Raw genomic sequence first — 20,539 nt, forward strand, 5'->3', positions numbered from 1 at the left:
ATAAAGTAGAGAACGCATTTCATATTGAATCTTTCAGGTACATGTGTTTTAAATGAGTGATTCTCCACCAGAGAATGTTTGTGACATTCACTACATAATAGGCCCCTATGTCTTATGCAGGAAATTAGAATACATATACATACACTATATTGCCAAAAGTATTGGGCCAGCCCTCCAATCATTGGATTCAGGTGCTCCAATCACCTCCATGGCCACAGGTGTATAAAATCAAGCACCTAGGCATGCAGACTGCTTCTACAAACATTGGTGAAAGAATGGGTCGCTCTCAGGAGCTCAGTGAATACAAGCATAGTACCGTGATAGGTTGCCACCTGTGTAATAAGTCCATCTGTGACATTTCCTTGCTACTAAATATTCCACGGTCAACTGTTAGTGGTATTATAACAAAGTGGAAGCAACTGGGAACAACAGCAACTCAGCCACGAAGTGGTAGGCCACGTAAAATGACAGAGCGGGGTCAGCGCATGCTGAAACACACAGTGCGCAGAAGTCGCCAACTGTCTGCAGAGTCAATAGCTAAAGACCTCCAAACTTCATGTGGCCTTCAGATTAGCACAACAGTGCGTAGAGAGCTTCATGGAATGGGTTTCCATGGCCGAGCAGCTGCATCCAAGCCTTACATCACCAAGTGCAATGCAAATCGTTGGATGCAGTGGTGTAAAGCACGCCACCACTGGACTCTAGAGCAGTAGAGACGTCTTCTCTGTCTGGAAATCCAATGGATGTGTCTGGATTTGGCAGTTGCCAGGAGAACGGTACTTGCCTGACTGCACTATGCCAAGTGTAAAGTTTGGTGGCGAGGGGATTATGGTGTGGGGTTGTTTTTCAGGGGTTGGGCTTGGCCTCTTAGTTCCAGTGAAGGGAACTCTTAAGGCACAGGTGTCAAACACCAGGCCCGAGGGACGAATCTGGCCCTCTAGGCCATTTCATGTGGCCCTCAGACCTCCCCTGCAGCTGTGGCACCCCCCTCGTCTCCACTTTGCCTCAGCAGTCCTCAGAAGGGAAGAGGACAGAACTCCTCCGTCAAATCCTGCATTTCTTCATGCACTCACGGGAGGTTCATCTCTGAAACCCCCCACTCCTGGTCTCAGCAGTTGGCAGCAGAGAGGAGGACAGAATTCCTCCTACAGATCGTGCGCTTCTCTGTACAGCAGCACCAGTTAATCTCTAAAGCCCCTGGTCTAGGTATTCAGCAGACTCCAGACCTCTGGTCCTCCTCCAGACCCTGCACCTTAGGCTTCCCAGCTCCTCCTCCAACTTATTCCCGGCAGCACTGCGTAAGGGGTGGTGTAGTTACATAGTTAGTCTGGCTGAAAAAAGACAAAAGTCCATCCAGTTCAACCATAGAGAAAAAACAAAAATTATAATCCTATATCCATAGTTGATCAAGAGGAAGGCAAAAAAAACCCAGCAAAGCATGATCCAATTTGCTCCTACTGGGAAAAAAAAATTCCTTCCTGATCCACCGAGAGGCAATCGGATATTCCCTGGATCAACTTTACCTATAAATGTTAGTATCCAGTTATATTCTGTGTATCTAAGAAACAATCCAGGCCTTTTTTGAAGCAATCCACTGAGCTGGCCAGAACCAACTCTTGAGGGAGTCTATTCCACATTTTCACAGCTCTCACTGTGAAGAAACCTTTCTGTGTTTGGAGATTAAATCTCTTATCCTCCAGACGTAAAGAGTGCCCCCTTGTCCTCTGTGATGACCTCAGGGTGAATAGCTCTACACTGAGTTCACTATATGAACCACTGATGTATTTATACATGTTGATCATATCCCCCCTTAATCTCCTCTTCTCAAGAGAGAATAAATGCAGTTCCTCTAATCTTTCCTCATAGCTGATCTCCTCCATGCCTCTTATCAGTTTGGTTGCCTTCTCTGTACTTTCTCCAGTTCCCCAATGTTCTTTTTGTGAATTGGTGACCAAAACTGAACTGCATATTCCAGATGAGGTCTTACTAATGATTTGTACTGGGGTACTATGATATCTCTCTCTCTGGAGTCTATGCCTCTTAATACAAGAGAGGATTTTGCTCGCTTTAGAATCCGCAGCTTGGCATTGCATGCCATTATTAAACTTGTGATCTACCAGAACTCCCAGATCCTTCTCCACCATTGAGTCCCCCAGTTGTACACAGTCTACTGTGATGTAGGGGAGGGTGTTCAGGACATCTAGTCTTACAGGTACAACTGGTCCTTTGAGGGAAACCATAATCCTGATGCGGCACGCCATGAAGTTGAGTTTGACACCCCTATCTTAAGGCATCAGCATACCAAGACATTTTGGACAATTTCATCCTCCCAACTTTGTGGGCACAGTTTGGGGATGGTCCCTTCCTGTTCCAACATGACTGCACACCAGTGCACAAAGCAAGGTCCATAAAGACATGGATGAGTGCGTTTGGGGTGGAGGAACTTGACTGGCCTGCACAGAGTCCTGACCTCAACCGGATAGAACACCTTTGGGATGAATTAGAGTGGAGACTGCGAGCCAGGCCTTCTCATCTGACATCAGTGCCTGATCTCACAAATGTGCTTCTGGAAGAATGGTCAAACCTTCCCATAGACACACTCCTAAACCTTGTGGACAGCCTTCCCAGAAGAGTTGTGTGTGTGTATATATATATATATATATATATATATATATATATATATATATATATACACACATATACACACACATCATACTGTATATGCTTATGCAAGTGCAGCATTCTAGATAATGTGTTACTCAACCCTGACAATGCCTTCATCTGTTTTTCTGTAAGAAGGACAATCCACCTTTGTTCAGACATCATCTAGGGTCACCGTCTACTTCCTGGACTGAGATGTAGGCTAAAGGATGACACAACCTGTGTAGTTCTTTGCTGTGTTCACAATTGTTGGACACAGATCAGCCCCTGCTGCAGCTTCTCACCTTCTGACTTGCTACACACTTACAATGTTGCAATCTGATAACTGGGGAAGAGGAGACTGAGAAAATGCTTCTTCCTGCCCGCAGCAAACTGATGACATTATTATCCTAGGCAAAGTCACTGGACTGAACTGAAAATTATACTGTTGCTTTATATTTTGATACTGAATTTATACATACACCAACCTTTTCCAAATTGAACTCCTTGTCATCAGTGCTCTGTACACACACTCTGTACATTTACTTACTGGTTAACCCTCCAAATGATGGCAAAAAAAAAAAAGATATTAAGCTGAAAAAACAGCTTACCCGCTCACATGCAGGAAAAATGTAAAGCTTTAAAAGGACAGGAGCTGCAACAGTGAACAGTGAAGGCTGCAACCTGCAGAATGTGAAAATTTTATATCGCAATTTCAAGACTTTCAACAAAATATATGTGACCCTAAAAGAAAATTAGCTAATCCCTTTAACTGAAACTGCCAGCCAAGGACCTCATTAAAACTGTGCATAGTGGGGAATAATTAGCATTTACATGTTTGGATAACTGCTAGAATATAGAGTCTACCACTGAATTCCTATACCAGGGACACTGGAGTGAGTTCTCAGCTACACTTTCCAGCCCTGCCAAAGAAGAATGCAGCAAGAGGGGTGAGACTCTTGGAAAGGCCAATGGATTCCCTGAAAGATATTTGGAACTCTCAAGTTATTTAGCTCACCAGAATATGAATATCAGTCCAAGGCGGACTGACTCACTAACACTGTACATCAGTCAAAACTCCATAAAAATGTAATATGGGATAAATAAGTTGGGAGACAACGACCCTCAGATCACCTTGCATCCACAATTAGCATTGGGTATTTTAAGAGCAGCTCCTGTCTCTCCTTCTTTATCCTTCAAACAATAAGACACGTTTCTCTTTTCCATCCCAAATTCATTATTAATCACGCTGATGAATGAGAGCCGTCATAGAACACCATGTTATCCCGGGGATGGGGGGACTCAGCAAGCGCAAACAATGACCTGTCAATATTCATATGTATTCATATGTAGTGTGGAACACTGTGCTAGAAAGAGGGAGAGAGAGATGGAGAGAACAAGACTAGGATGATAAAGAGAAATGAAAAGAGGATGAGGAAGAGAGAAAGAAAAAGGGAAACGGAGAAAGATGGAAGCAGGGAGATGAAATGAGAGGTGGAGACAGATGTGCAGAGAGATAGAGGAAGATGGAGAAAGAGGGAGAGAAACACGGAGAGGGAGATAAGGAGAGAAAAAGAGAGAAGGGGGGATAGAGAGAATAGATAGACAGACAGACAGACAGACAGACAGATAGATAGATAGATAGATAGACAGATAGATAGATACTATGCATATACCAGTCCCCATGGAAGGTGGAAATGACTGTAGTAGGCACCGCTACTCCAGTGATCTCCAATATGTATAGAAAAAAATGGTGCACTGTTCCTGTAAAAATCAATAAATTAGAGTGTTACTAAACCCACAACAGTATAATTAGTATGTATATGCCGTAAAGCATGCTTGTTATACTGTGGAACCTAGGGAGTTAATCTACATTGTATAAAAAGGCTGTTTGATCCTGTCTTCTCTGATCCTCCCCTTCTACTATCCCCAATCCATATGCTGATAGTACGAAGCTCAAGGAATCACTCTGCACATGCTCTGTTTGGTGTGTATTGCTAGAGATTTTTTTTTGGGGGGGGGGGTGCATGTGATCAGCACAGGGTCAACCAGCACTGTCCAGACAGAGGATCAGGGATTATGCAATCTCATAGGACAGTGAGAGGAGATTGAAACCTCCACCTGCAAGCTTTAACCAGTTCTCTGCTGGACACTGATAGAAGCCACACAACTGCTCTATCTGCTGATGAGAAAAGGTATCTAGCAGTTTAGATTTACTAAAATAATTGCATTTCTATGTTCTGTGTACTGTGGGAGACCAGATATAGTGAATGCAGGGTCTTGGGTTTAGTAACACTTTAAATCTGCACAGAGAATGCTCTTCTCAAAAATAACATAACATTACTGCACAAATGCGTGCAACTTATTGTGATAATCATACAACATTTCAAAAATAAAAGTCCATTCTATGCAGTATACTGTGATCTGTGATGCCAGGCATTATTACCTTGCTTGAAAGTGTCCATACAATGTGATCAGTCTTCAAACACAACATAAACACGCTTATATAAGTGCTCCATATAACTATGCTGCAAATATTCACCTCTAAGTGCAGTGCTTGCTCACCTTAATAGAAATAACTCATACAGCACTTAGGTGAGTTTCCTTCTGCGGATCAGCCTCCGACTCTTTGCAGCCACTTCCACATGTGGTCCCTTTACGAGACCTCAGCTTGCTGGCTCCAATGTGAATTAAGCTCAAAACTTTAGTGATCTCCAGTAGCCAAGCACAGGCTAAATGGTTAGTACTTCTGCCTGGCAGTACTAGGGTCATTGGTTCAAATCCCAACTATGGCGCCACCTGCCTGGAGTTTGCATGTTCTCCCTGTGCCTGCGTGGGTTTCCTCTGGGTACCTCGGTTTCCTCCCAAACTCCAAAAACATGCTGGTAGGTTCATTGGCTCCTGCCTACATTGGCCCTAGTATGTGTGTGTATGAATGTAAGTTAGGGACCTTATATTGTACACCCCTTGAGGGTTAGGGACTGATGTGAATGTACAATATATATGTAAAGCGCTGCGTAAATTGACAGCACTATATACAGTAAGTACCTGTAATATATAAGCAGCTGCCCTACTGCACTGTGAATACAGGAGATCACCAGCTCCACATGGGCGCCATTCTGAGAACACTTTGCATTTGTTCAGTGAAGGCAAAGTGTTCTCTGACTGGATGAAGTGGGGAGGAGGGGGCAGTGATGTCACAGTCTCTAATTCAAAGTGTTCTCTGAAGCAGTGGCATCCCTAAGCAGGTACGGGGGGGTGCACGCTTCACCGGGTGACACCTACCGCACGGGGTGACACCGGACTCGCTCCACTGAAAGGTAAGTTGTAAAGCAAGCCGACGATCCCCGCAGGATGGTTCGGATCTGCAGATTGAGCATAATGGATTGAAGTCTGATTCATTATGCTCCCCAATCTGCAGATCCGATCCACCCTGCGGGGATCGTTGGCTTGCTTTACAACTTACCTTTTTTGTGGAGCGAGTCCGGAGTCACCCCGTATAGGTTGTATGCCGACGATCCCCGCAGGACGGATCAGATCTACGCATTGGGGAGCATAACGTATCGGACTCCGATCCATTATGCTCAATCCGCAGATCCATCCTGCGGGGATCGTCAGCATGCAACCTACATGGGGTGAAAAGGTAAGTTGTAAAGCAAGCAGACGATCCCTGCAGAATGGATCGGATCTGCGGATTGAGCATAATGGATCAGAGTTCGATCCATTATGCTCAATCCACAGATCCGATCCATTCTGTGGGGATCGTCGGAGGGGGTGTCACCAAGTGTTATCGCACCAGGTGACACCAACCCTAGGGATGCCCCTGCTCTGAAGTACCTAGCCAAGCAAGTGACCTCCTGTGTTCACAATGCAGTAGGGCAGCCGTTTGGCACAGGACCTGGAAGCCAATGGAGATCACTAGAGTAGCAGCATCTACTACAATGATTTCCAGCTTCCACAGGGATCCCCAGGTATGGCATATGCATAGTTACTTTAGGCCAAATTGGACCGACATAACTATCCATAGCTGGACTTTTTCTTTGATTCCATTTGTATATCCAGCACCTGTACACTGCTGTCCCCGCTTATTAGTGAACATGACAAAAAAAATATGGCCTGTGATGCCCCCATCAGGAAGATAAAATGTTCCCTGGAAATGGGCTGCTCTCAGGATCAGAGTGTTTCAATAGAATTCCATTAAGCCTCAATGGCAATGTCCCTCGCAGTTCAGCTTTCACATCATTATTTTACATATGTCAATTCTTTCCCATCCAGTAACCTCCTATTTCTAGAAATAAATTACCAATAAATTGGCCCCCAGCTCCATTCAGCTGGAAATCTCCATCAGCTGACATAACAGAGTAGAATGAGACAACTGTCATGGAAGACTGAATAAGAAGATTCATTAATTCACTGACTCGCATTCAGAAATATATTTCAAGTCATAACTGATTTATCGTTACCCCGACTCCGAGTGTCCTGACCGTGAAGATCGCTGATTTTAAAGAGTCAAACCACCCTGAATGGTACTTCAGTTCTGAGTGGAAGCGCTCACTTGTTTCTCATCTCTATGGGGAGCTTGGGTGCGGAGACCTCTGAATGACCAGGAATTTTCATTTTCAAGGGGTCTCTTGCTGCTGAATTTCAATATTAGAAGCAAAAGATCACAATGTTGCCTGGATTTCAGCTTGAAAAGTTTTTGTTAGGGTTGAGCTTGAAAAGAAAACCATTGCTTTATCTAATTCCTGCCCGCTCCCGACTAATCTTTGTTGTGGACAGGTCTCTCAAAGTGTTACTAAACCCAGGACCCTACATTCACTTTATTTGGTCTCTCACAGTACACACCACATGGAAATGCAATTCTTTTAGTGAATATAAACTGCTAAATACCTTTCTTCATCAGCAGTATATAGGAGTTTTGTGACTAGCAGTGTTCAGCTGAGCACTGGTCAAAGCTTGTAGGAGCAGTTTTCATTCTCCTCTGACTGTCCTATGAGGTTGCATAACCCCTGACCCTCTGTCTGGACAGCACTGATTGGCCCTGTGCTGATCACATGCACCCTCCCCCCCAAAAAACCCCAAAACTCTCCAGCAATAAACATCAAACTGAGCATGTGCAGAGTGACTCCTAGAGCTCTTACTATCAGCAGATATATTTGGGACAGTAGAAGAAGGGGAGGATCAGAAGAGACAGGATCAAACAGCCTTTTTACACAATGTGGAGCATTAACCCCTTAGGGTCCACAGTGAGTATAACAAGCATGCTTTACTGCATGAACAGACTGATTTTATTGTTGTGGGTTTAGTAACACTTTAAGCGTCACCACACACATTGCAAACTGACTGTACAATATTTGTATAATCAGATTTAGATTTGCCAAAACCATGTCATATGAGGATCTACCTAAGCAAACCAATCCATTTGTATCCTGTCAGACAAGCCCTTGCAGTACATACTTGTTGGCATATCTAAGGCCCAAGTCACACTTGGAAAATGGGGCCGACTGTGATTAGGCTGGCCATACATTATACAATTTTCTTGAGAATTGTGCTTTAGATTTACCAAAAACCATATAATATGAGGTTAAACCTAAACAACACTTTCAATTGTATCCAATCAGGCAGGCCCTTGCACTAATGGTAAATCTTTAGGAAATTGGGCAGAAATTGGACAGAAAATTGTAAGAAAATTGTATAATGTATGGCCAGCCTTACCCATGGGTGACTCAGCAGGGATTCCTATGAATAGCTGTAGTTGGGAAGTAAGGCAGCCTGCATCCAGTTCCAATCATCCACAGCTAATCAATGCCAGACCAATTACATGTGAACAGCCTTGAATAGTTGTCCCTGTTGTCAACCTCCCATTGCTTTTTATGGGCTTCCGGTCCACAGCTATTTGCAGGGAACCCCACTGAGTGTCCAGTAATCACAGTTGGCCCCATTCGCAAGTGTGAATGGAGCCTGAAGGAGAATGTACAGATTGTAATGTGTTAAATTTGAACTCGGGAATAAGCAAATATTGTCTAAATCAAAGAGGCAAGTGTATATTTGCTTGGATCTTCTTGTGCTTTGTATTTCTTCCACATCAGTGCAGTAATCCAGTGTAAAACTTTCCCTCTTTTCAGGAACTTCCTGTAATAAAGACCGGTCACTGCTCTCTCTCTGTGCAGGATGATTGGTCCTGTCTCTGCCTCCTCCTGTAGTTTTTGCAGGCAGCCTGTTGTGGGTGGGGTCTATTGGGCCCCTCCCACAGCTCTGCTCTCTGCACAGGCTATGTACAGCACAGTGATGATGTCACTGCTTTTTTTTGATATGGTAATACCTAGGTTTGAAATGGCATTGGGTGCACATAAAGTGGATTTTTATACTTGATGGCTATGGAATATATTTAAAGCGGAACTAAAGCCTGTGATACTCACCTTTCTTTCAATGGTAAGACTTCCCTCACTACACTGGCATCTTCTTCCAGGTGTTGGGCTGCAGCCATTTTCATTGGCTTCATTTTCGCTCTTGTGCATGCACAGAAGTTTAGCCATCTCAGCACACAGGATCTGTACCAGAATGTAAACGGAGCTGTGCTTGTGCAGCTCAGTGTACATTCCAAAGAAGATTGTGAGCAGGCAGGTAGGTTAATTTTATTGCAGAAGAGACATTGCACGTCTTTTCTGCAATACAGAGCCTACCTGCAGTCTTTAAAATTGAGACCTTAGTTTTGCTTTAAATTAACTTTTGTGTGCCCGGAGTTCAGCTTTAATGAGGATCTGAGCCGTGAGCAAATATTTCGGCAGTCTGATATCCATTGACAGTTTAGGAGATAAAAAAAATATTATCTTTCCAGCTAAGTTTGCATTGACTGCTGCTCCTGGGGAGCCTTGTTCACTACTTCAGAGAGCCTTAAAAATAGAACAACTTCAAAACCCGCTGAGTACACGGCAGAAAAAAAAAAAAAGGTTGCAAGGACGCAGGGTATTTATCCATTTTTCAGAATTCAAGCCCCAGAATATCGCTGAACTGAAGTGAAATGAGGGCAGCAATTATAATCGCTAAAAGAAAATAGGATTTAGATTTTGATTCTCTAAAGACAGATGCCAGAGATACAACAGAACAAATATATTGTATTGTAAAGTTAACAATGATACTTTTCATTCAGCAATATTCCATGTACCAGTGAAGCTTACAATCAAATATCCTCACCACACACACACACTTCTCTTTAGAAATTTATATAGCTCTGACATATTCCGCTGCGCTGTACACAACACTGAGCCAGTCACATCAGTCTCTGCACCAGAGGAGCTTACGCTCGAATATCCCAACCACAGTGACACACTATTATTAAAGGATTACTAAACCCAGGACCCTGCATTCACTATATCCAGTCTCCCAAAGTGCACACAACATGGAAATTCTATTATTTTTGTAAACATGAACTGCTAAAATACAAACAAACGAAACCAGCGCTCAAATCTTCATGCAGACTAGAAGGAATTCAGAATGCCAAATGAGGAGATGCAGCCCTTCAAAGATCGGGAAATCTGGATACTGATAAACAAAAGCAAACAAGGGCGCACTGTCATCATGCATTACCGTGGTACACCACGTGTTTTTTGTGTTATCAAATAGATATATACTCACAAACCAAAGGAGAATAAAAAGCAGAAAAAGTAATCCGCAATGGCAGTCAATACAATGCTGTGCCTTAATTAGAGAGCTAAAAGCTCTGAAGAAGGGGGTTCGTTTTCCGAAACGCGTCAGTTATCTCTCATTAAGGCACAACATTGTATTGACTGCCATTGCGGACTACTTATTCTGCTTTTTATTCTCCTTTGGTTTGTGAGTATACATCTATTTGATTACACAATAAACACGTGGTGTACCACAGTAATGCACGATGAGAGTGCGCCTTGTTTGCTTTTGTTTATACACTGCTAAATACCTTTTCTCATCAGCAGTTAGAGCAGTCTTGTGACTTCTATCAATATCCAACAGAGCACTGGTTAAAGCTTGTAGGAGGAGTTTTCTTTCTGCTCTAGGAGGATGCAGAACCCATGATCTCTGTCTGGACAGTGCTGATTGGCCCTGTGCTGATCACATGCACTCTCCCAAGAAAAAAAAACTCTCCAGCAATACACACCAAACTGAGTATATGCAGAATGTCTCCACATGATATGTCTTATCAGGAGATAAGAGGGGGGCACTGGAAGAAGGGGGAGATCAGAGGAGACAGGATCAAACAGCCTTTTTACACAATGCAGAAGATTAACCCCTTAGGTTCCACAGTGAGTATAACAAACATGCTTTACTGCATATACAGGCTGATTTTACTGTTGTGGGTTTAGTAACACTTTAATATTATGTAATACATTTATAAAGCTCTGACATAGTCTGCAGTGCTGTACACAAAACACTAAGCCACTCACATCAGTCTCTGCAGCAGAGGAGCTTACACTCTAATATCCCACCATAGTCACACACTAGTATTATTCTCACACATTTATAAAGCTCTCACATGTTCCATAGTACAGTACAGAGAACACTGAGCCATCCCCCTAAGACTGTTCATGTGTTTCAGAATCTCACAGGTAGAGATTGTATCTAAAACATCTTAATATTGAATTATTTAGAAAATATGAACGCACAAAACCCACGTTAAAGTGGATAAAATCTTAATGTCACGGTTAATTTTAGACACCAGAAAAAAAAGGAAAATGCCCTTTAAAGAAATGGGCCCGCTGGTTGCCTCTGTGTACATTGCTCGCGGCACAGAAGTGGCTATACGGCACATATCCAGCCTCTGGACTTTTTCTGCACTGAAAACGCTTTTGAAATTCATTCTGACAAATCTCCAGAGAAATGGGAAGTCTTTTTGCTCTCCCTGCGTCTGTATGCATGTAATAGAGCTGCTTTGGCAGAGGGAAGCAGAACCAAAGACACTGTACATAGAGTAAAAAAAAAACATATGGCCATCAAATCTAAGGGAAATAATCTGCTCTTTTTTAGAAGCCTTTGCTGATCAGGAGGAACACACAAACGTCTAATGTGCAGCTTTGTTTTAGCAGAGAATAAATTCCTTCCTGACCACCAATAATCAAGTGAATCTCTGAATCAATAGCTCACAGTATCATTTTCTAGGAATGTATGAATGCCATTTTTGACACATCTACAGTAAGGGCTCATTCACACAGGTGCTGAGGCTCGCATAATGTGTCCTGCACGTGTTTAGTACCTGGAGTAACAGATGTTGCTGCCAGTAGCCTGTTAAAGATCAGTGAAAGGAGCAGTTATATGGATCTTCCCGCACATCTGAGCATTTACATCCAAACAGGGAATGACTCATGGATGAGCATAGGAGCATAGGTCCCTGTACGACGTAATCGCACGGATATATGAAAGATATGTACAGTCCCTCCTGTTATCGAGAATTAACAGGCTGTTGGCAGAGGCTGTATAGAATATCAGTCATTCCTATAATAAATGTGCTGTACGGGCCTCTGTGCCTGAGCGAATGAGCCCTAAATCTATTAGAACCAGTTCTACCTAGGAACAGACATGCCATTCGTGTAGACTCTGCGACATTGGAGTCCATGTATACAAGACATGGGTTGGCTAGGTGCTGGAACCCCTCCTGCTTTCACTTCACCTGCACCTTTTTTGTTTCTTTTCTCTGGTGGAGCAGACCTGATTTTTCTCTGCTGCAGTCAGGTAATATTTACAGATCTTGTCCCTTCCCCAGCCTGTGACTACATAGTAAAAGAAGAATTAGCAGACTGATGAGCTCAGCTCTTTGTCACTCTGGTCTTTACTCCTATCAATATGTCCCATGCTAGCACATGTAGATGTTGTAGATCAGGGGTGTCATACTTGATTTCATCGTGAGCCGCATCAGCATTATGGTTGCCCTCAAAGAGCCAGTTGTGTCTGTAAGACTAGATGTCCAGAGCATCCCACCCTCCATCCCCCCCTTACATCAGCTGTCCAGAGGCCCCCCACCCTCCCTAACATCACAGTGCACCCCCCTTGCCTTGTGCTGCTTCCAGAAAGAAGCTTTGGGGGGAGGGGGGGGCAGGAAGCAGAAAGTGCAGGGTCTGAAGGAGGACTAGAGGAGGGCTGGAGTCAGCTGAAGCATCTGGAAGAGGCGTTCTGTCCTCATCTCTGCTGGGACAAGGTGGGGGTGGAGATGAGGGGGATGCCGCAGCTGCAGGAGAGGTGCAAGGGCCACATGCAATGGCCTGGTGGGCCGGATTTGGCCCACGAGCCTTGTGTCACGCATGTTGTAGAGGGACTGCAAGAGTTTGAAAACAAACCCATAAACTCTGTTTTCATTAAAAAAATGCCTTTATTGATATATTAAAGTATATGTGAACCCTCACCTTATAAAACAACCCAGTCAGTTTAAAATAAAAAAATGAAAGGCAAAACATTTGTGTGCACATATAAAAAACATTATAAAAAACCCTTTTCCCCATTTTTTATAAGTGATCACATACCCTCTGTTTTCAGCTGCTTAAAGTGGAACTCCAGTCTCCCCCAAAAAAATTAAAAGTCAGCAGTTATAAATACTGTAGCTGCTGATTTAAAGGGCATTTACCTGTCCAGGGATCCAGCAATGTCCTCACCTGAGCTGATTTCTCAATAGGCTTCGAATGCAGGCGCCAGCATCTTAGGCAAGGGAAACTGGAAGTGAAGACTTTCAGCTTCACAACTGGTTTCCTACTGTTCAAGCCACGCTTTTTGAATGGTCCTGCAGTCTGCTGGGACCTGTACGTATCCAGACGGTTGCAGGGGGAAGAAGGAGGGACCGAACCTTCTCACATATTGCCACAGTGATCTGAACCAGAAGTGGGAGCGTGTACCTGTCAAAACCAGGTACCCACTCCCCTCCAAAAAGTGCTAAATGTGGCAGTGGAGGGGGGGTGGATGGGGGGGGGGGGATATAAACAAGCGGAACATCCCCTTTTGGGTGAAGTTCCACTTTAAGGATCTTAGAGAACGGGGGGGGGGGGGGGGGGGAAACAAAAATGCGACTGTCACGTCACATATCCTTTAAAAACGCACTGAAAATGCAGTAAAAACTCAGCAAAAATGCAACAAAACGCATATGCGTGTGATACTAGCCTTAGTGATAGTTTAGGTTTTTAGCACTAAAAGTTCATCCTAAAAACTAGCAAGCTTATGCTCTAGACCAGGAATGGGCAAACTACGGCCCGCGGGCCATATACGGCCCGGCGGACCTTTTAATCCGGCCCGCGGAGCGTGATACAAAAGAAAAACAGCCAGGGCAGGCAAACATTTGCATCATTCAGCGCGCTCAAATGCAATGATTGGCCAGTCTCGCTGCCACTCACATCCTGATAGCCAGTGATTGGCTGTCAGGATGTGTGTAGGCGGGGCAGCGTGCCGAACGTGAGGGGAGCTAGGCTCCTCTCACAGTCCGCCCTGAAGACCGGAACGGAGCAGGAACATGGCGAGAGGAACGCGCAGAGCAAAGGTACCGTATTTTTCGCCGTATAAGACGCACTTTTTCTTCCCCAAAACTGGGGGGGAAATGTCAGTGCATCTTATGGGGCGAATATGGAGCGGCCGGTCCGGTATTTCCACCGTGGCCGTGTCAGAATACCGGGCCGGCCGCTCAGCTCTGCAGCGGGACCTTACCTGTTCCTCTATCCAGCGGCGTGCTGTCTTCCCGGCTTCTGTAGTGTGGGCATGACAGCCGGGTGCCAAGTGCGCATGCGCAAGAAGCGGTGCTTTTTGTGAATGGTAAGGCAGTACCTGGGACACATGACAGATCCCAGAAGCCGCCGGACCAATCACAAAGCGCAAGTGCTTCTCGCTCATGCGCACTGGGCACCCGGCTGTCATGCCGAGCGCCATTACAGAAACCGGGAAGACAGCGCGCGGCTGGATCCAGGAACAGGTCAGATCAAACAAAACTTCGCGGAAGTAAGAGCGGGTACCTGTCAAATTCAGGTACCCGCTCCCCACCTCCCCAAAGGTCAGCAGTCATCTGTACTGTTCGCAGTCTCTGGTCATCCCTGTGCTGTCCGCAGTCTCTGGTCATCCCTGTGCTGTCCGCAGTCTCTGGTCATCCCTGTGCTGTCCGCAGTCTCTGGTCATCCCTGTGCTGTCCACAGTCTCTGGTCATCTCCTGTACTGTGTCCGCAGTCTCTGGTCATCCCTGTGCTGTCCGCAGTCTCTGGTCATCCCTGTACTGTGTCTGCAGTCTCTGGTCATCTCCTGTACTGTGTCTGCAGTCCATTAGTTCAGAATTTTTTTTTTCCTGTTATCTGCCTCTAAAACCTAGGTGCGTCTTATGGTCAGGTGCGTCTTATACGGCGAAAAATACGGTAAGTAAATTGACACAGGGGGGACTTGGCTTACTACTTGGGGGGGAATAGTACTATGGAGGATGAAATGTTACAAATTTTAATTTAATTTATATTAATTCACACATACACATCATTCATCTACTCTTGGTCCGGCCCCCGGGTCCAATATATGAACCCATTGCGGCCCTCAAGTCAAAAAGTTTGCCCACCCCTGCTCTAGACACTGCATAAAAAGCATAGCAGCCACATTTTTGGTGAACATTTGCCTATCCTAAATGGGGATGGCACAACTGTTTTATCATCCTGATAATGCTACAATGGACAGACAGCAAACTCAAAAATCAAATGAATGGGGTAGGGCCTGTGTCAGCTTTCCCACTCATGGGGAACCAGCCAGCTTTGCAGACACTTGCAACTTAAATCTTTACCAAAGGCCAGTCAATCATCACTTCTTCACTGGCGACCTGTAGTAGAGGCTAAGAAGGTATGAGCAGGAAGAAAAGACATTTTCAGCCACTGGAGGTTTCGAATGAGAAATGAAAAGACAACTGCAAATGTTCTATTCTGTTTGATATTTATGAGCTTGAATGTTAGGATAACCTGCCTAACGTGGGAAAAATTAAAGAGTTCCAAGATCAAGGTGTACTATGTGCCAAGAGGATGTTGACCACCACAAGTTCAAATATCTATAAAAGCTGACTCTGTTGAACAAAGGCAACAAACAAGGTTTAGGCATCTTAAACAAGAGGAACAAAGCATGTACACTTTGCTACATACAGTGAGGAAAATAATTATACGATACCCTTTCAGATTTTGTAAGTTTGCCCACTTACAAAGAAATGAAGGGTCTAAAATTTTAATCATAGGTGTATTTTAAATGACAGAGACAGAATATCAACTAAAAATCCAGAAAAAACACGATACAAATGTTATAAATTGAGTTGCAGTTCAGTGAGTAAAATAACTATTTGATCCCCAAGCAAAACATGACTTAGTACTTGGTGGAGAAAAACTTGTTGACAAGCACAGAGGTAAGAAGTTTCTTGCAGCTGGTTACCAGGTTTGCACACATCTCAGAAGGGATTGTGGTCCACTCTTCTTTACAGATCTTCTCTAAATCCTTAAGGTTTTTTGGCTGTCGCTTGGCATCTTGAAGTTTCAGTTCCCTCCATAAATTTTCTATAGGATTAAGGTCTGGAGGCTGGCTAGGCCACTCCATGACCTTAATGCACTTTTTCGTAAGCCACTCCTTTGTTGTCTTGGCGGTATGTTTTGGGTCAATGTCATACTGGAAGACCCATCCACAACCCATCTTCCGCCAATGTGCTTGATTGTAGGGATGGTGTTTTTTAGGGTCATAGTCAGCATTTTTCTTCCTCCAACCACGGCGAGTCAAATTTATGCCAAAGAGCTCAATTTTGGTCTTATATGACCACAGCACTTTCTCCCAATCCTTCTCTGAATCATTTAGATGTTCACTGGCAAACTTCAGACAGGCCTGTACATGTGCCTTCTTGAGGGGGACCTTGTGGCCATTGCAGGATTTCAATCCATGGCGGCATATTGTGTTACCGATGGTTTGTTTGATGACTGTGGTCCCAACTGCCTTGAGATTAATAACAAGCTTCTCCCGTGTAGTACTGGGCTGATCCCTCAGTTTTCTCATGATCATCCTTACTCCATGAAGTGAAATCTTGTATGGAGCTCCAGAGCAAGAGCGACTGATGGTTATTTTGTATTTCTCCTATTTACGAATAATCGCTCCAACAGTTGTCTCCTTCTCACCAAGCTTCTTGCTGATGGTCTTGTAGCCCATTCCAGCCTTGTGCAGGTCTACATTCTTGTCCCTGAAGTCCTATGACAGCTCTTTTGTCTTGCCCATGGTGGTGCCCAAGAAAGATTCCGTGGACAGGTGTCTTTTATACTCATAACAAGTTGTCATTATGAGCAACTTCTTAAATTGACAGGACTAATCTGTGTACCACATAGCCAGTCTGTGGGAGCCAGAATTATTATTAGTTGGTAGGGGATCAAATGCTTTATTACTTACTCACTGAACTACAACTCATAACATTTGTATTGTGTGTTTTTTTCTGGATTTTTGGTTGATATTCTGCCTCTATCATTTAAAATACACCTATGATAAAAATTATAGACCCTTCATTGCTTTGTAAGTGAGCAAACCTACTAAATAAGCAGAGGATCAAATAATTATTTTCCCCACTGTATACAAGTGTATCTCATGGCAAATGTTTTTTTGGATAGGAGTAGGGCAAGGCTTAAATACCTCACTTTTCTTCTCAAAGGTTTTGACTTTATATATACCGTAACAGCAAATTTTAAAAACCAGGGAAGCTTTGTCTGAAATTGCATTTTTTTTTAAATTACAGATGTTTGCTGTAATGCTGATTAGTGAATGGTAAGTTCTAGTTTAACCATGCATTGCACACTGTAGCTTTTAGACTATTAAGCCAAAGGTTTGGAGGAGGTAACGTACTGACCTGGTTTGCAATGGTCACTCTAGTTCATTCCAAAGGTGGTCAAATCGGGTGAGGTCATAGCAGGCCAATCAAGTTCTTTCATACCAAACTGGTCAAACCATGTCTTTATGGAGATGGGTTTATGCACAAGGGCACAGTCATGCTAGAACACAAAATGACCTTCCCCAAACTGTTACCACAAGGTTGGAAGAGTACAACTGTCCTAAAATGTCTTTTGTATGCTGTAGTATTAACAGTAATTTTCACTAGAAACACCTGAACGTAATCCTTGAAAGGGTGGATCCACATATTTTTGGCCACATAGTAGGTATGATGATTAGACATTCACAATCTTTTGGACAAGTCCTATACTAAAGATGTCTGCCAGTTGCTCAAGAATGTATTGTAACATTATATGTACTCTTTTTAATTACCTATTCCTAGCTTCCTCTGTTTCTTGTGGTCACATTTTTTAAAAATTTGATTTGGCCATTTAACTTTAACGTTTTCTCCACAAACCCAATTGTCTTTTTTGGTATGCTTGGTTTGGCCACTTGAATTACCCTTACTAAACCTCTATGTGTTTTTGCACTCTTCTGATGTTCTTCATTTGTCTTTCAGTCCTGGTCTGCTCGCTATCCTTGTGTGCAGCCTCCTCCTTTCTCTCCTGTCCTTCACCGTGTATTTGTAACTCTGACAGCATGGAGGTGGACTGCAGTGGCAGAGGACTCACATCTATACCACCCGATCTCCCCCAGGACATCCGAATCCTTCTATTGCTCAACAACCGCATAACCTCTCTTGCTGGAGGACCTTTCTCAAACTTGACATCTCTGCACCGGTTGGACCTCTCCAATAACTTCCTTGACCAGTTACCCCCAGGCCTCTTTGCGGATCTGGGGAACCTCACCGAAATTCGTCTTCGGAACAACAGCATCCGCAGTATAGAGCGGGACCTCCTGCAAGGCCTGCCACAGCTTCGTAGACTGGACCTGTCCCTCAACTTTTTGTCTCAGTTACCTTCAGGATTGTTTGATGACCTATCAACACTCCATTGGTTATCATTGCGTTCCAATCGGCTGCAGAGTTTGGACAGGATGACTTTTGAGCCTCTTGCCAGCCTGGAGAGCATTCAGCTGGGTGATAACCCATGGGAGTGTGACTGCAACCTACGAGACTTCAAACATTGGATGGAGTGGTTCTCGTACAGAGGTAGGTAACTATGCTTCCACATTGAATTCAGAATTCAGACTATCTTGCTTATTTAGTCTCCAGGATCTTCCACAGTCACGCTGTTTTAATAGAACCAATGAGGCCAACACCCTTGAAAACAACTACAACTTCTACAACTGCCCATCATGAAGGCTTCTTAGGCCAGGAAAAAAACCTGTAATGCAAGCCAATATGGGGTCTGAGGCCTGAATTTTTTAAGTATGGAAACAAGGGGAAAGGTTTAAAAACTCTGTTTTACTGAAGGTTAACAGGCAGAAAGTTTAATGATCCCATGGGAATACAACGGGATAAACAGCATTTAACCACAACTACCATAAGTGAAAGCTATCAAAAAGAGTGTGACAGTGGGATATCAAATAGGTAACACAAAAATACACAAAACAATCAAGAAACACACAAAAAGATTAAATGGCATTGGTAGCCCAGAACTAAATAAAGATAATTTTTTTTAAATATGCAAAATATGTCAACAGATGAGCAGGAGAGGGAACTTCATCTGAAGCACAAAGGAATCAACAAAAACACAGCACAACTTCTGCAGTTTAGTAAATTATTAAAAGCCTGTAAATTTATTACAACCAATAGAAATACACTCAAAAAGGTAACAGAAGTCAGGTGGGTGAGCGTACCTGCAGTGAAACTATGGGAAGGGAACCGGCAACATCAGCCTTGCAGAATAAGAGGTGTGGACACCTCAAAACGTGTTCCCAACTGTGTATGTCCAAGGAATGACGTCAGGTGGAGGAGGTTCCTGGTTCTGCTGCCATACTTTCACAGGAATTCCACAGTGGTGCTGGCATTTGGCTTTCATCTCTCCACCATGCCTATGGCCAAGGTTGAAAGGTCACTATCTGATGTTGCCGAGTCCCTTCCCATGGTTTCGCTACACTCACCCGCCTAACTTCAGTTACCTTTGTGTGTGCAATTCTATTGGTCGTAATACATTTACAAGCTTTTAATAATTTACTACACTATGCAGAGCTTGTGCCATGTTTTTCTTGGTTTCTTTTTGTTATACTGCTATTTGTGTCCCTGCTGGAGTGATCACTCTCTCTAGGTGTCCTGGAGACCCCTGTCACCAGCACGGCAAATGATGGAAAATCCAAAATGTTCCAGCTGTCACTGCAACATGGAGGTGAAGGAGAATCTTCAAAAAGGGACACCTGTTTCACTTAAAAGTGAGAAAGTATTTCTGCAAACTTTTAAGAGATTTCCTCTCACTTCCATACAGACAGCCAAATCAAAAAATAAAAGGGACTGTAACCCTTCACTATTCTATCCAAAACAAATAACTTTAAATGGATGCTCTTGTGCGGTTCTATATATAAAAATGATACATACAGTATATTGTAAATGAAAACTGATACAGTAGCAAAAGTATCTAGAGGTGATGGACCATACTACGAAGCATCAGATAAAACTGTATAAGCCAACATTAACATTTGGGAGCTGCCTTGTGTCGCTACTTGATAGATGGTTGTATCTGTTGTAGATCAAGTGTTGGGTGGTCCAGTGTCCATATGTACTGCAGGTTAAAGTGAAACTCCAACCAAATACTGGTTTATATTTTTTGGTGTAGGGCAAGATGAAGCTGAGTTCTATCAACTGCCAGGTTTCCCACACTATCCAATACTCAATACTAAAGTTCTGGCTGGAGTTCTACTTTATACAAGAAGTACTCTTTCATTTATATCAGTTCTTCAAGTCCACCGGCCCCAGGCTACCTTCCTTTCCTGTGTTTGTCCCTCCATTCTAGTGCTGTATTCCACATTCCTACAGTTGTCCTTTGAATTTGTTATGACAGCATGCAGCCCCAAAGTTTTTTTTTACTATTCCCGAAGTTCCAGAACATGGATCATC

The 20,539-nt window shown here is 43.6% G+C and overlaps 2 protein-coding genes across 5 annotated transcripts in view; one reads left to right on the forward strand and one right to left on the reverse strand.

Moving 5' to 3' along the window:
* Positions 1-20,539, reverse strand: part of CACNA2D4 (calcium voltage-gated channel auxiliary subunit alpha2delta 4) — a 303,483-nt gene that overhangs the window by 132,521 nt on the left and 150,423 nt on the right. The gene's annotated exons all lie outside the window — the stretch shown is intronic.
* The window catches only part of LRTM2 (leucine rich repeat transmembrane protein 2), a 96,064-nt gene that overhangs the window by 69,335 nt on the left and 6,190 nt on the right, over positions 1-20,539 (forward strand). For both annotated transcript variants that reach the window (XM_089671814.1, XM_089671816.1), the window contains exon 3: positions 18,068-18,658. In XM_089671814.1, the coding sequence (XP_089527940.1) occupies positions 18,068-18,658 (591 nt within the window). The remainder of the gene's footprint in view (positions 1-18,067; positions 18,659-20,539) is intronic.

Source organism: Staurois parvus, unplaced genomic scaffold (assembly GCF_062004578.1).
Source record: "Staurois parvus isolate SC_StPar_1 unplaced genomic scaffold, SC_StPar_1.0 ptg000114l, whole genome shotgun sequence".
Classification (NCBI taxonomy): domain Eukaryota; kingdom Metazoa; phylum Chordata; class Amphibia; order Anura; family Ranidae; genus Staurois; species Staurois parvus.